The sequence below is a fragment of the Bubalus kerabau genome, chromosome 5 (assembly GCF_029407905.1).
Source record: "Bubalus kerabau isolate K-KA32 ecotype Philippines breed swamp buffalo chromosome 5, PCC_UOA_SB_1v2, whole genome shotgun sequence".
Classification (NCBI taxonomy): Eukaryota; Metazoa; Chordata; class Mammalia; order Artiodactyla; family Bovidae; genus Bubalus; species Bubalus kerabau.
In genome coordinates, this window is record NC_073628.1 from 99744704 (window position 1) to 99758635 (window position 13932).

The 13932-nt window shown below is 58.9% G+C and overlaps 1 protein-coding gene across 10 annotated transcripts in view; it reads left to right on the plus strand.

Annotated features, from left to right (window-relative positions):
- RERE (arginine-glutamic acid dipeptide repeats) overlaps window positions 1-7633 on the plus strand; it is a 409996-nt gene extending 402363 nt beyond the window's left edge. For all 10 annotated transcript variants that reach the window (XM_055582399.1, XM_055582404.1, XM_055582401.1 and 7 more), the window contains 9 exons: window positions 56-255; window positions 971-1132; window positions 1501-1614; window positions 1854-3169; window positions 3254-3476; window positions 3722-4442; window positions 5959-6105; window positions 6564-6744; window positions 7058-7633. In XM_055582399.1, the coding sequence (XP_055438374.1) occupies window positions 56-255; window positions 971-1132; window positions 1501-1614; window positions 1854-3169; window positions 3254-3476; window positions 3722-4442; window positions 5959-6105; window positions 6564-6744; window positions 7058-7091 (3098 nt within the window). In that variant the 3' untranslated portion in view covers window positions 7092-7633. The remainder of the gene's footprint in view (window positions 1-55; window positions 256-970; window positions 1133-1500; window positions 1615-1853; window positions 3170-3253; window positions 3477-3721; window positions 4443-5958; window positions 6106-6563; window positions 6745-7057) is intronic.
- Window positions 7634-13932: the final 6299 nt, after the last annotated feature.

Consider the following 13932-nt stretch of genomic DNA (forward strand, 5'->3'; position numbering starts at 1 on the left):
CTTGGACGTTGGTGTCTGAGGTTGGCAGCCACACCGCCTCCCCTCCCTCCTGCAGCCTCCAAGGACTGGCACCACGGGGGCCGGGAGAACATCCTGCTGTGCACCGACTGCCGCATCCACTTCAAGAAGTACGGCGAGCTGCCCCCCATCGAGAAGCCCGTGGACCCCCCGCCCTTTATGTTCAAGCCCGTCAAAGAGGAGGACGATGGGCTCAGCGGGAAGCATAGCATGAGGACGCGGCGGAGTCGTGGCTCGGTGAGTCTCTGGCCAGGCAGCCTGCGCGCGTCTCCCACCAGGAGGAGGCTGGGAGTGTTTCATTTCGGGCAGAGAAACAGACCCTGGAGGGGACGTGCCCAGCCTGTGGGGAAGAGCCCTTGGTTCTCTCCTCCCTCACATTTCCTCAGGGAGCTGGTGGACCAGCATGAATCGCTGTACCCCCATCCCTTCTGAGCCCTGTGGCCTTGCAGAAATGTCCTCAAGGCCTGGGGGTTTTAGGAGCTGAGCTGCATTATTAGACAGCTCATCTGGTTGGGTCACTTCTCATCCTATCACGTGAAATTGGCCGGTATGCGTGTGTGTTTGGTGGGAGGAGCAGGCAGTTCCATGGAGCAGACAGAAGAGGGGGAGTGACTTAAAGCCGAGCTCAGGTGTAACATCACTCGGGCCAACCTCTGCCCCTCAGACAGCCCTGCCCACTTCCAGCTTGTGTCATTCAGGACAGTCCCTGGAGGAGATGAGAGCTTCGAGTTTAAGCTGAGAATCGCTCTTTTCCATGTAAATTCACCCATTCACCCCTTCCTTGCTTTGCTCCATGTTGACTCCTATGCAGTGAGGGACAGCCAGGGGTGCCTGTGGTTTGCCAGGGGCTGGGATTTGACCTACTCTGGAGGCTCCTGCCTGGGAACTGGGCCCAGGTGGCCCATGTGGGGACTGGGGTCGAGTCTCACCAGCCTCCGGTTGGGGTGGGCAGATGTCTACACTGCGCAGCGGTCGGAAGAAGCAGCCAGCCAGCCCTGATGGTCGTGCCTCGCCCATCAATGAAGACATCCGCTCCAGCGGACGGAACTCTCCCAGCGCGGCCAGCACCTCCAGCAACGACAGTAAAGCAGAGACAGTGAAGAAGTCAGCCAAGGTGAGCTGCCGGGAGGGCAGGTGGTAGGGGCTGCTGGAGTCTGCACTCAGCTCCTCCGAGTCTCTCGGTCATTCATGGGACCTCGCGGGCACCAGCAAGGCCTCGCCTGGGGTTGCAGACGGGGGCCTAGAAAAAGGGGTCCACGTAATTCCCAGCACAGACCTATGGGGGCCACCTCTGCCTTAAGTTTCCTGTCCGCAGATACTTGTTCCTTCCTGGCCCCACTGGCCCCTTCCAGAGCTTTCTTGTTTCTGGGGGTGGAGCATGGTGTAGGGGGAGTCCAGGTGTCAGCAAGTGGTTGTCATTGCCTGAGGCTGCTGGGCCATCCTCCCTTGGCCTGAGGCTTCTCGTGGGCTTTCCCGCTGCAGAAGGTGAAGGAGGAAGCCACATCCCCTCTTAAGAGCACCAAGCGCCAGCGGGAGAAGGGGACCTCGGATACAGAAGAGGCTGACAGGACCAGCTCCAAGAAGACAAAAACCCAGGTTAGGCTTGAGGCTGAACCATGTTGACTGCCTCCAGCAGCTCTTGTCCCTTGAGAAGCCCCCTGGGCGGTGGCCGTGTCTTGCCTCCCAGGAAGGGGCCTAGAGCACCTCCAAGACTGGCCAAGTCAGGGCAGGACCTGTGATCCCTGCTTGCTGCCTCCTCAGCCAGACCTCGCTATGTGGTGGGGCAGGGGGTGTCCGGCTTCCCTAGACCTTCCATCCTCCTTCTCTGGCCCCAGGAGATCAGCCGGCCCAACTCGCCATCTGAAGGTGAGGGGGAGAGCTCGGACAGCCGCAGCGTCAACGATGAGGGCAGCAGTGACCCCAAAGACATTGACCAGGACAATCGCAGCACGTCCCCCAGCATCCCTAGCCCCCAGGACAACGAAAGTGACTCGGACTCCTCGGCCCAGCAGACGACGCAGCCCTCTGCCCTGCAGGCTCCTGGAGGGGCTACCCCAGCCCCCTCCTCTGCCCTGCCAGGGACTGCCCAGCTGCCCACCCAGGGGCCCACACCTGCCCCCGCGGGCCCCTCACAGGGTTCCCCCTCGGCCTCCCAGCCCCCAACCCAGCCACAAGCCCCCTCAGCTGCTGCTCCTCATGCCCACATCCAGCAGGCGCCCGCTCTCCACCCACAGCGGCTGGCCTCACCGCACCCCCCGCTGCAGCCACTGACGGGCCCAGCCGGCCAGACCACCGCCCCACCCCACACCCAGCCCCCTCTGCACAGTCAGGGCCCGCCCGGCCCTCATGGCCTCCAGGCTGGGTCCCTACTGCAGCACCCGGGGCCCCCACAGCCCTTTGGCCTCCCTCCCCAGGTGTCCCAGGCAGCAGCCCACCCTCACACCTCCCTGCAGCCCCCTACCCCTCAGTCAGCCTTGCAGCCTCAGCAGCCCCCCCGGGAGCAGCCCCTGCCCCCAGCACCCCTGGCCATGCCCCACATCAAGCCCCCGCCCACCACGCCCATCCCCCAGCTGCCAGCGCCCCAGGCCCACAAGCACCCCCCTCACCTTTCGGGGCCCTCTCCTTTCTCCATGAATGCCAACCTCCCGCCCCCTCCTGCTCTGAAGCCCCTGAGCTCCCTGTCCACTCACCACCCGCCCTCAGCCCACCCGCCGCCCCTGCAGCTCATGCCACAGAGCCAGCCACTGCCCTCATCCCCTGCACAGCCCCCTGTGCTGACTCAGAGCCAGGGCCTGCCCCCCGCTGCTACCTCCCACCCCGCCACGGGCCTCCACCAGGTGCCCCCTCAGCCCCCGTTTGCGCAACACCCCTTTGTCCCTGGGGGCCCCCCTCCTATCACCCCTCCAACTTGCCCCTCCACCTCTACTCCTCCGGCGGGATCTGGCCCCTCGGCCCAGCCACCCTGCTCTGCTGCCGTTTCTTCGGGAGGCAGTGTACCTGGGGGGGCAACCTGCCCACTCCCCACCGTCCAGATCAAGGAAGAGGCTCTGGACGATGCTGAGGAGCCCGAGAGCCCCCCTCCCCCGCCTCGGAGCCCGTCCCCTGAGCCCACTGTGGTGGACACCCCCAGCCACGCCAGCCAGTCTGCCAGGTAGAGGTCCCGGGAACCCAGGTGCGTCCAGGACGGGTAGCTGGGGCCTCAGCTGGGACCCAGCGAGACACCGGGCCTTTGTAGGTTCTACAAACACCTGGACCGGGGCTACAACTCGTGTGCACGGACCGACCTGTACTTCATGCCTCTGGCGGGATCCAAACTGGCCAAGAAGAGGGAGGAGGCCATCGAGAAGGCCAAACGGGAGGCCGAGCAGAAGGCACGAGAGGAGCGGGAGCGGGAGAAGGAGAAGGAGAAGGAGCGAGAACGCGAGCGGGAACGGGAGCGCGAGGCTGAGCGAGCGGCCGTGAGTCGGGAGGGCAGCCTGCTCCGTGGGCATCAAGGGCTGGTCCCCGCGCCCGCCTTGAGTGGGCCACCCCCTCACTGTCTCTCAGCACCCACCAGCCTTACTTCTGTGTCCACGATATGCTGACCCCTCTGGGTCTCCTGGTCCCCCGTCACAGCAGGTCTGGACAAGCGGTGGGGTGGGGGACCCAGTCGGTTGGGCCAGGGGCCAGGCGCCTGCCCCTCACAGCGTCTTTACTCTTGCAGAAGGCGTCCAGCTCGGCACATGAAGGCCGCCTCAGCGACCCCCAGCTCGGCGGTCCTGGCCACATGCGGCCATCCTTCGAGCCCCCGCCCACCACCATTGCGGCCGTGCCCCCCTACATCGGACCCGACACACCGGCCCTCCGGACTCTGAGCGAGTACGCCCGGCCCCATGTCATGTCACCCACCAACCGCAACCACCCCTTCTACGTGCCCCTCAACCCCACCGACCCGCTGCTGGCCTACCACATGCCCGGCCTCTACAACGTTGACCCCACCATCCGTGAGCGGGAGCTGCGGGAGCGCGAGATCCGAGAGCGGGAGCTCCGGGAGCGGGAGCTGCGGGAGCGGATGAAGCCGGGCTTCGAGGTGAAGCCCCCGGAGCTGGATCCCCTGCACCCAGCCGCCAACCCCATGGAGCACTTTGCCCGGCACGGTGCCCTCACCATCCCCCCTGCCGCTGGCCCCCACCCTTTTGCGTCTTTCCATCCCGGTCTGAACCCCCTGGAAAGGGAGAGACTGGCCCTGGCCGGGCCCCAGCTGCGGCCTGAGATGAGCTACCCGGACAGACTGGCAGCCGAGCGCATCCATGCCGAGCGCATGGCCTCGCTGACCAGCGACCCCCTGGCCCGGCTGCAGATGTTCAACGTGACCCCACACCACCACCAGCACTCCCACATCCACTCTCACCTGCACCTCCACCAGCAGGACCCCCTCCACCAAGGTGGGCACCCTCTGCGGGTCTATGGGAGTCGGGGGGCTGCTGTCTAGAGCAGAGCTTGCAGCTCCTGGCACGTGTGAGGGTACCCAGCATCCCCCCTGGCTCCAGAGTCACCTGGGGCCCTCTGCTCGCCATCTCCTGATGAAGCTTGGGTTCTCAGTCGTGCGCCTGCAGTGGGGCTGGGATGGAGGAGGTGGCCTATGCTCGCTGGGGCTGCCTGAGAGCAGGAGACGGGTCTAGAGGAGCAGGGCAGAGCCTTTGGGGCCGCCTGGAGGCAACTAGGACACCCCGGGGAAGCTGGGGGTTGTCACCAGTGAGAGCTTTTCTGCTCCCCCTTGGGGAACAGGGCTCGGGCTTCTGCTGGCTTGGAGCTGGCTCACCTGGCCAGGACCGCCCAGTCTTGTCCACTCCAGGAGCAAGATCTCTGGAAGGCCCACTGGTCGGCGGCCAGGGGTGCAGGCTGGTCTGAGGCCGACACCGACACGATTGGTGTTCCACTGGGCGGCTCTGCAGACTGGCCAGACAGGGTGGGAGGGGGGTCAGGGCCTGCTGTGGGGGCCCCTGGGCCCCTTCTGGGCGGGGAGGGAGACAACGGACAGGGTGGGCCCCAGAGGGAAGGAGGGCAACCTCCAGTTTCCTACACATGTTCACAGCCCCACCTGACGCGGGGTTCACCCCGTGGTCCCAGCATGAGGAATGTTTGTGGTTAAGCCCTGGGGTTAGCAGCAGGTGGGCCTCAGTCCTGCGAGAGGACAGGCGAGTGTTCTTAGCATGTTCGTTCACCTGACAAATGTTTACTGAGGACCTGCAGTGTGCCCGGCATAGCTGTAGAAGCTGGTGACACCCCTGTCCACATTCGCCTTTCAAACCTGGGGACAGTTGATAAACATGTCTGAGTTTGTGAGGAGCAGTTAGTGTTGGGGAGGCTGACTGAGCAGAGAGCTGGGAGCAGCAGCGCTGCTGTTGTAGAGAGGCATCTGGAGGGTGGGAGGTGTTGGAGCCAGGGAAGGAGCGTCCTCAGGCCTAGAGAGTGTAGGTGCAGAGGCCCCAGGGCCGGAGAGGGTGACTCCAGGGAACAGACAGGCGACGTGCTGAAAGGGTCACTGGGAGAGGCCAGGGCTTTCTGAGCCCTGAGCAAAACAGGCAGCACCTGCTTTGCTTTGGGTCCTGTGGGTGAAGAGCCAGGGAGGCAGCCTGGGTCAGTAGATCTCACAGGCCCAGCATGAGGCTGGGGCAGTTGGCTCTGGGGCGCTGCAGATTCAGGGTCCTTGCCAAAATGAGACTGGGGCTCTGAGGAGACTGGGGAAGAAACACGTGGTCAGCTCTTCACTCTGTCACTTTCTGGAGCTCCGTGCAGGTGCGGGGAGTTGGGGAGGGCGACAGCCACTCTGGGTTAGCAGGTCAGGGTTATTGATGGCCTGGTGACCGGAAGCCATCTGTGGAGAGGAGGAAGTCGCTGTGAATACCACAGAGGAGGGCGAGCAGCTCCCGAGCCCTGTGCTTCTGCCCCCTTTTCTAGGTTCAGCGGGCCCCGTTCACCCGCTGGTCGACCCCCTGACCGCTGGCCCTCACCTGGCGCGCTTTCCCTACCCCCCTGGCACCCTCCCCAACCCTCTGCTTGGACAGCCCCCCCATGAGCACGAGATGCTCCGTCACCCAGTTTTTGGTAAGAAGATGCCTGGGGAAGGAGGGGGCCAGGGAGGGTTGGTCAGGGGTCTAGTCTGCTGTCCCATTCATGCATTTACTCTGTGTTCAGCACAGGCCTCTCCTGTGTAGTAGGGAGCCCTGGGAGCTGGGCAGGCAGACCCCCGCCCCCGGGGATCTGGGGATGAGGCTGTAAATGCACAACAGGAGCCCAGAGGGAGTAGGGGAGTAGGAAGGTGAGTGCAGGCCTCTGTGACCAGGCAGTAGGCTGAGGAGGAGGGGCCCCATGGGAGGTGGGGGGAGGGGGCGCAGGGACCACACTTGTTTCTCCCCAGAGGCTCTGCTCTGCTGGTCCCTGCCCAGTAGGTGACCGCTTGATCCTGCCTTCAGGAGGCTCTCTCCTGACCTGACCTCCTTGGCAGCCTCATCCTGGCCACTGCCTTGGCCTTGCTATAGCAGAGGCTGTTTGGTGTTTGACAGGCACCCCCTACCCCCGAGACCTGCCTGGGGCCATCCCACCCCCCATGTCGGCAGCCCACCAGCTGCAGGCCATGCACGCCCAGTCGGCTGAGCTGCAGAGACTGGCCATGGAGCAGCAGTGGCTGCATGGACACCCCCACATGCATGGTGGCCACCTGCCCAGTCAGGAGGATTATTACAGGTAAGGCGGGGAGGGGCTGAGGGGGAGGCCAGGCCCTCTCCATCTGTGGGTCCCCAACCTCGCCCCAGCCTGGTGACCGCCCCTCCCAGTTGCACTCACCCTGCTCCCCACCCCATATCAACAAGTGCCAGGCTGTTCCCCTGCCAGTGAGGGGACTCCTGATGGTCTTGAGGGTGGGGGAGGGAGCGGGGCAGGGAGGGGGTCAGCAGTGTGGCAACTGCTCAGGCGTCCAGATCCTCCAGCTGCAGGCCTGCCTGGGCCTGACACCTATGACTTTTTTTTTTTTTTTTTTTTTTTCCTTTTCTTTTTCTAGTCGACTGAAGAAAGAAGGTGACAAGCAGTTATAAGTTATTTATTTGTTAACGCTGGCTGTGGAAACCCCAATTCTTGGGGGAGAGAAACAGGACTTTTTACATACAATAGGAGCTCTAAAAGCAAAAAGAATATCTTCTAAAGATTTCTTTATATATTTAAAAACCCCACAACTAAAAATGTATCAGCATACATAGTGTTCGTTTGTAGAGAGGATTCCTTGAGACTGGTTTGGGTCTCCCTGCATGACAGTCCCCCAGAAACTTAGTGAGTCCTGGACTGGACTGAACACCCAGAAAGTCCCCCTGCAGTCTTGGGGTTTGGCTTTAGCTTTCTTTTCCTTCCTTGATTTTTCTCAGTAGGTGCTAGATCCCAGTTCACACCCTTCAGTGCGTGCAGACACACTCAGTTGCGTGTGTCCCAGAACCCACACGGTCTGCAGCATCTGAGTTTGGAATCCAAGAGCTATAATTTTTAAAAAATATTTTATTTTAATACATTGTAGGAGATCTTCATAATTTGAGGAGGTTCTGTGCATGGCTTTTTACGTCTGTAAATAAATAATTTTAGAACAGCCTTTTTTTTTTCTTTCCATGAACTACTACTATTCTGATCTATTTTTTCCAGCCATGTCACTAATTGTGAATTCCTACCAGCTATTGACAGAATACAGAGTTGATTTTTTAATAAAAAGTTATATATAATTATCCCTTTAATTAAAGGGAACAGATGGGCGTTACTAGTTACAAAGGGGCAGAGGAGGCTAGGGGCTAAGTTTGGGAGCAGCCAGGGATTGCAGAGACAACATTACAAGCCGTTTCTTTGTGTTGCTGCTTTGGTTCTCACTCCTGTCTGTTCCCGGCTCCTGCTTTGCCAGCGGTGCAGACCGCGGTGAGCTCAGCCAACTCGCTGTGCACTGGGAGCGCAGGAGTTGAGTGTCCCCCGTTCCGTCTCTGCGGGCGCGAAAGCACATGTTCCTGTGTGTCTGGTTGTAGATTTCCTTGTAGATTTCTGTACACGCGCATTTGATTGGTCTGGATGAACTGCTCTCCCCCCCCCCCCCCATATTTGGACTATTTCATAAACATCCTAGAAAATTGAAGAAAACAATTCTCACTAAGCACGTGTGCTTGCCAAAGGATCTGTCAGAAGCCTGCTTTCTGGTGTGTGTGGTCATTCGGATCTCCTTGTGGGGAGGCCGGGCCGTCCTTGCCCCACTCAGAGGCTGCTTTGGGGTGGGGGCCTCCAGGAGGTGTCCCAGTTGTGGGTGGCAGTCCTGTCGCATCCTCGTATCACCACACGTGGTGTCCTGCTCTGCCTCACAGAAGCAGGACAGGGGTCGTGGACGTAGAGTGGGAGGCAGGCTCCACATGGGGGCCCCTCCGAGGGGACAGGAAGCCCCGAGCCTGCCTCTGCTCTCCAAGGTGCCCATGTGATGCCCTTTCTCCAGAACAGAGGGTGAGGACACTGGGGGCCGTTATGCACCTGTTGATGAGACTTTCTGCCAGGATGTGCCCTTGTCTGTCCCTCTTGTCTCAGACCCTTGAGGGCCTTTCCTGCCATGATGTGCAGGGGTCCCAGCCAAGAGTGAAAGGAGAGCCGGAGTCCCACCTGGGGTCAGCGGACATGGAGCATGTCCCAGACCACGGAGAGGTGGGCCGAGAGGCTGGCGCTTTGACCTAGAAACCAGCAGGTATTGGCTCAGATTCAGGTTCTGGATTCAGACCTGTGGTGAGGGCATTTCCAGTGTCTGTCAAACCATGTTCAGTTTCAGTTGGGACAGATAAGGGGTTGTTTGGTCTGTTGAAAATGTTTGTAGTAGTAGGTTTTTTCCTCTGGTTTTTCTCTCATTCCATTTCTGCCTTAACTTTAGCTCCTTGAGGGGAGGTAGGCTCAGATGGAAACTTTGTTATCACTTTCATGGCCGGTTGGCCAGGAGCAGTCATGTCACCAAGGCTCGCCACGTGCCGTGGGGGCGGGCTCAATGCTTCAGGCTCCACGCCTCTGAGCCAGGCGCCTTCCTGCCGCTCCCGGCTCCAGCACGGACGCCCCTGCCTGCCCACCCTTCCTCTTCTCCCTTCTGGTAGACCATGATGCCTACCGTTTAGTTACACCTTCTTGATCTCCTCTCTCTATCATCCATTTTTCCAAAGAAGAGAGAGTGAAGTACTTGGGAGTCTGTATTTGAAAACTGTCTGAAGGCATTTTCTCGTTTGGTTTTGGTTTTCTCCTCACGTCCCCAGGTGAAGCACTGAGATTCTTCCATTTAAAAACCCAGAACCTGAAACCCTCACTGGTCAACTCCAGTGTGTGTAGGAGGCCCCAGACCTTCGCGGTGTCTTTGAAGCCCAGCCCCCTGGTTTCCGTTTGGGTTTCCTGCCTTGGTTGGGAGTTGAGTTTTGCGTTTCCGTGTTTCACGTGTATCTTGTTCACTGTCGTCGAGGTCGAGCTTCACTGCGGCAGCAGCAGAGCAGAGTGTACATTCTGATTTGCTACGTTTATATATATCTTGAAGCTAAATGTATATATGAGTAGTTTGCCATGAGATAACACAGTGTAAACAGTAGACACCCAGAAATTGTGACTTCTGTGTTCTCTCCATTTGAGTATTTTGTAATTTTTTTGAAATATTTGTGGACATAAATAAAAACAAGCTACACTACAGTGGCTGCGTGTCCTCCGTGGGTTGTATCATTTCTGGGGTGGGCAGGGGGTTGGCAGTTGTCCTGCCCTGGGGCTCCCAGGGTGGGGAGGGGGCAAAGGGAGGGTTGGGTTCTCGGTGTTGCCAGCACACTGGCTTACCCTCCTGGACGAAGGGTCTCCAGTGGGCACACTGCCCTTGGGGGAGGCTTCAACCTGCTGATGGGATACTCGGAACCTTCAGTGACTCCCCAGGCAGGACAGGCCCTGTGTTGGGGGTGAAAGGTGATGGCATTGGAACCACTATACTCTCTCTTAGCTCCTCCCCCTGCCTCTCACCCCACACCTCTAATTTGTGGGCACCTTGATAACTCAGTTGGTAAAGAAATCCGCCTACAATGCAGGAGACCCTGGCTCTCCTGGGTCGGGAAGATCTGCTGGAGAAGGGATAGGCTACCCACTCCAGGATTCTTGGGTTTCCCTTGTGACTCAGCTGGTAAAGACTCCACCTGCAATGCGGGAGACCTGGGTTCCATCCCTGGGTTGGAAAGATCCCCTGGAGAAGAGAAAGGCTACCCACTCCAGTATTCTGGCCTGGTGAATTCCATGGACCATATATATCTGAGCCACCAGCCAGGACAGTTGCTTCCGGCTCTGGCCACCCCTCCTGTCTTGTCTCCTCTCCATCTGTACCCCCGACACCTGCCGGTGCCCCCACACCGCCTTCAGCCGCTGCAGCACCTCCAGGACCTGATGGGGGATCTTAGCCTCCTGCCGCCGACAAACGCTCCAGGTGGCCTGCAGAGAGTATGTGTGGCCACCAGGGGGCAGCAGTCACCAGGGTGGGTTCAGCCTGTGGTTTTTCAGAGACCAGAGTGTGGTTTCCTGAAGTTTCAAGACTCTGGAAATTGTACACTCACCTTTTTATCTGGGATCTGGCGGCAATGATGAACAAGAGCAACCTGGAGTGCTTCTTGTTAGTAAATTGCCCTCAAGCAGGATCGCTGGTGTCTCAGATGGTAAAAATTCTGCAGTGTGGGAGACCTGGGTTTGATCCCTGGGTTGGGAAGATCCTCTGGAGGAAGGAATCACAACCCATTCAAGTATTCTTGCCTGAAGAATTCCATGGACAGAGGAGCCTGGCGGATGATAGCCTATGGGGTTGCCAAGAGTTGACTGAACGACTAACACACAGCCATGTGTGACTGTGGTTCTGGGTGTGGATGAGAAGAAGGGGTGGGCGGAGTGGGGAGTAGGTGGAATCCAGGTGCTGTCTGCCAGTCTCTCATCTAGATGGTGCTTTTCATGAAGCTGAAGTGTTCAGTAGTCACGGATTTATGAAGTGGAAGTTTCAGGAAGGTTGAATGATAAGACATGTCTGTGAATGGAGATATAGATTGATGCCGCAGAAAAGACCCTCATCAGAGCTGCACAGGCTGTAATAGTTTGCCAGGTGTGGATGCTGATGGCCAGTGTCCCCATCTAGCCATGGACCTGTCCTGAGGCAGAGGGTCCTGCAACAGATGAACCTGCTGGATTTGTGAGCCTGAGAGGAAAGGTCTCACGTCTCACAACTATGCCCCCAGCCAGCGTTTCCAGTCTGTTCCTGCCCAGACCAACTGGCCCCAGGTGTCCCTCCTGCTCTTTGGCCCTGTGGGCGCGGTGGCTCAGCAGCCCCTCTGGTTCCCCACAGCTGGGAAAGTGGCTGTTGGCAGGGCTGGATGCACGGCTGCCACGTAGATACAGGTCCAGGGTAAGCTCATGTGTACGGGGCACGTTATTTAGGCATCACCTGGATTTACATAAATCAGAGCCACTTAACCTGCGGGGCCAGGAGGTACAGCAAAGAGATTGCCTGCGACCTCCCAGGCAGACCTCGAATTCCAGGGCTGGAAGCACAGCTGTGCGATGGTGGCTGTGAACAGCCGCTGAGTGTCAGGGACTCACATCCAAGCCGGGAGCCCTTTGCCAACCTCAGGCCTTGCAATCCCTGCTCTGCCCATACGGGGAGAGCCAGGGTGGTGTGAGGGCACCAGCAGAGGCCCCTGTTCCCACCGTCAGCCTCTCCTGGCTGACCCAGTTGGTGCAGGTGTGTTCCTGGACTCAGAGCTCTGGGACCAAAACAGGACCGGTTACCCAGAAGCCTGGGATCAAGCTGATGGGCTCTGAGACCAGTGCACCATCTGCCCTGCACTGGAGCCCTGAGCAGGTCCTCCCACAGGTCTGTGGGGACCCTGAGGCACCGGGGCCCTTGGCCTCCCTGCCCCCTCCCAGGGAGGGACAGCCAGATGAGCCTGTGGGGAGGCAGCCAGCGAATGTGGCCGCCCAGCTGGGCTCTGAGGCTGCAGGAGCCAGTGAGCCGTCTCTGGAGTCCTGCAGTTGCCATTGTGGATGGAGCAGTGCAGGCTTTCCTCTGGGACTCGCCTGCCCTCATTGAGGGCTCAGAATCCTAGGGGTCCTTTTTTTCCCTGACTTATTGCTGGGTTCCAGTCGCCCCAGCAAGCTTCCCTTCCTGTGTAACTGTTTCCTCTTGGCCTATCTGAGTCCCCTGCAACCCCCTGACTCAACCCTTTGCCTGCACAGGCGTCCCACTTCCCCCTACCCAGATGCCTTGTTCCTGGACCAGGTTTCAGCAGAGAGAGGTGCTGGCTTCTTTCATCCTGTTTGCTGGATGAACAAACAGGCCCCGCAGAGAAGTTTCCTCAGTGCACCGGCCAAATGTGCTGCTGAATTGTGGGCACAGATGAGCAGCTGGAAGGGACTTCGGCCCCATCCGGGAGCTGAACCCACTGCTACCCCTGCCCCAGCTGTTCCTGCTCCGGGATCTCTCAGCCTCTCCAGCTCCAGTCCTGGTTTACTTAATTCATTGAGTTTGGGTGAGGAGGGGGCGTCTGCTTTACAACAGGGGTCTCTGGTGAACTCCTCCAGTGTGGACAGCCAGTGAGGGGAATGAGATTTAAAACAGCACTTTGAGGCACTTCTTAGCAGCCCCTTTTGGCCTAGGGGCGATCCCTGAGGCTGGCAGACTGTTTACCAGGCTGGTTTCTTCTGGACACCCGACCACTGCTTGTCACTCCCAGGTCCCCTCCGCTCCCCTTGTTCATTGCACGGCCTCTGCTGCAGGTCCTAACTCCAAGTAGATATGAAACTCGGTCCTCATTGCCATACCTGGTGCTGCCACCAGGTGGCAGTGCCTCCAAAGCCCAGGTGCTATTCCTCTGGGTCCACCAGCCCCACAGCCCCCACCTGACTGGCCCTAACTGGTCAGAGCAAGATGATGGGCACGGCTGCCTATAGACCAGACTCTCCTCAGAGGCTGTCAAGGGGTCAGGACTCCTGCTGCTTGTTTGGAACTTATGGCACAGATGAGTATGTCCCCCACACCATGCACTGAGGGTACAAGTAGCCTGGCCCCAGTGCAGCAGGTGTAACGGTAACCGGCCACGTTCCTCCCCACTTGGTGTGCACAGCACAGGGAGAAGCGTCTGCCCACATGCACCAGGAAGGGGCCCAGCCAGTTAGTGGTGTCCACTGATGGAAGGATGGCGAGAAGACCCATGGCGAAGGACCTCAACACCTGCAAGAAGTTGGTCCATCCAGGTCCATGAGCAGGCACTGGTGGGCAGGGCAAGTCTGAGGGCAGGATGGGCGTTCATTGAGGGCATTGGCTCCTGGAGGTTCCCACCTTATCGAGCACACAAACCCCATTCTCTCCAGCATAGCTCACTCCTGACTCTGTCACCCCCTCCTCCTACTCTGCTCATGTTCTCCCAGCGCTTAGAGTCATCCTCAGGCCTAGACAGGGTATTATCTGTCTCTCCTCACATCAACTCCACGGCAGCAGGGACCTCACAGCAGACCTCCAGGACCTACCGCTGCCCACTCCCAGGACACTCAGTGGGTGTCTGTAGGGTGCATGTGTGGATGGATGGATGAGTGAATGGATGGATGGGTGGATGGATGGATGATGGATGGATAGATAGATGAGTGAATGGATGGATGAGTGGATGGATGATGGATAGATGGATGGATGAGTAGGTGGATGGATGGAAGGATGAGTGGATGGATGGATGAATGAATAAGTTAGAGAATGAATGGATATGAGGTCGTCTGACCCCAAAGCATCCTCTACTCTAATTCTGTTCTGGGAAGCAATGTACAGTTAGGCAAGGCTCTCTCCGCCCCACCCTGTAGACACTTGGGCCCAGATCCTTTTTTATTGTGGGCAGTTGTCCT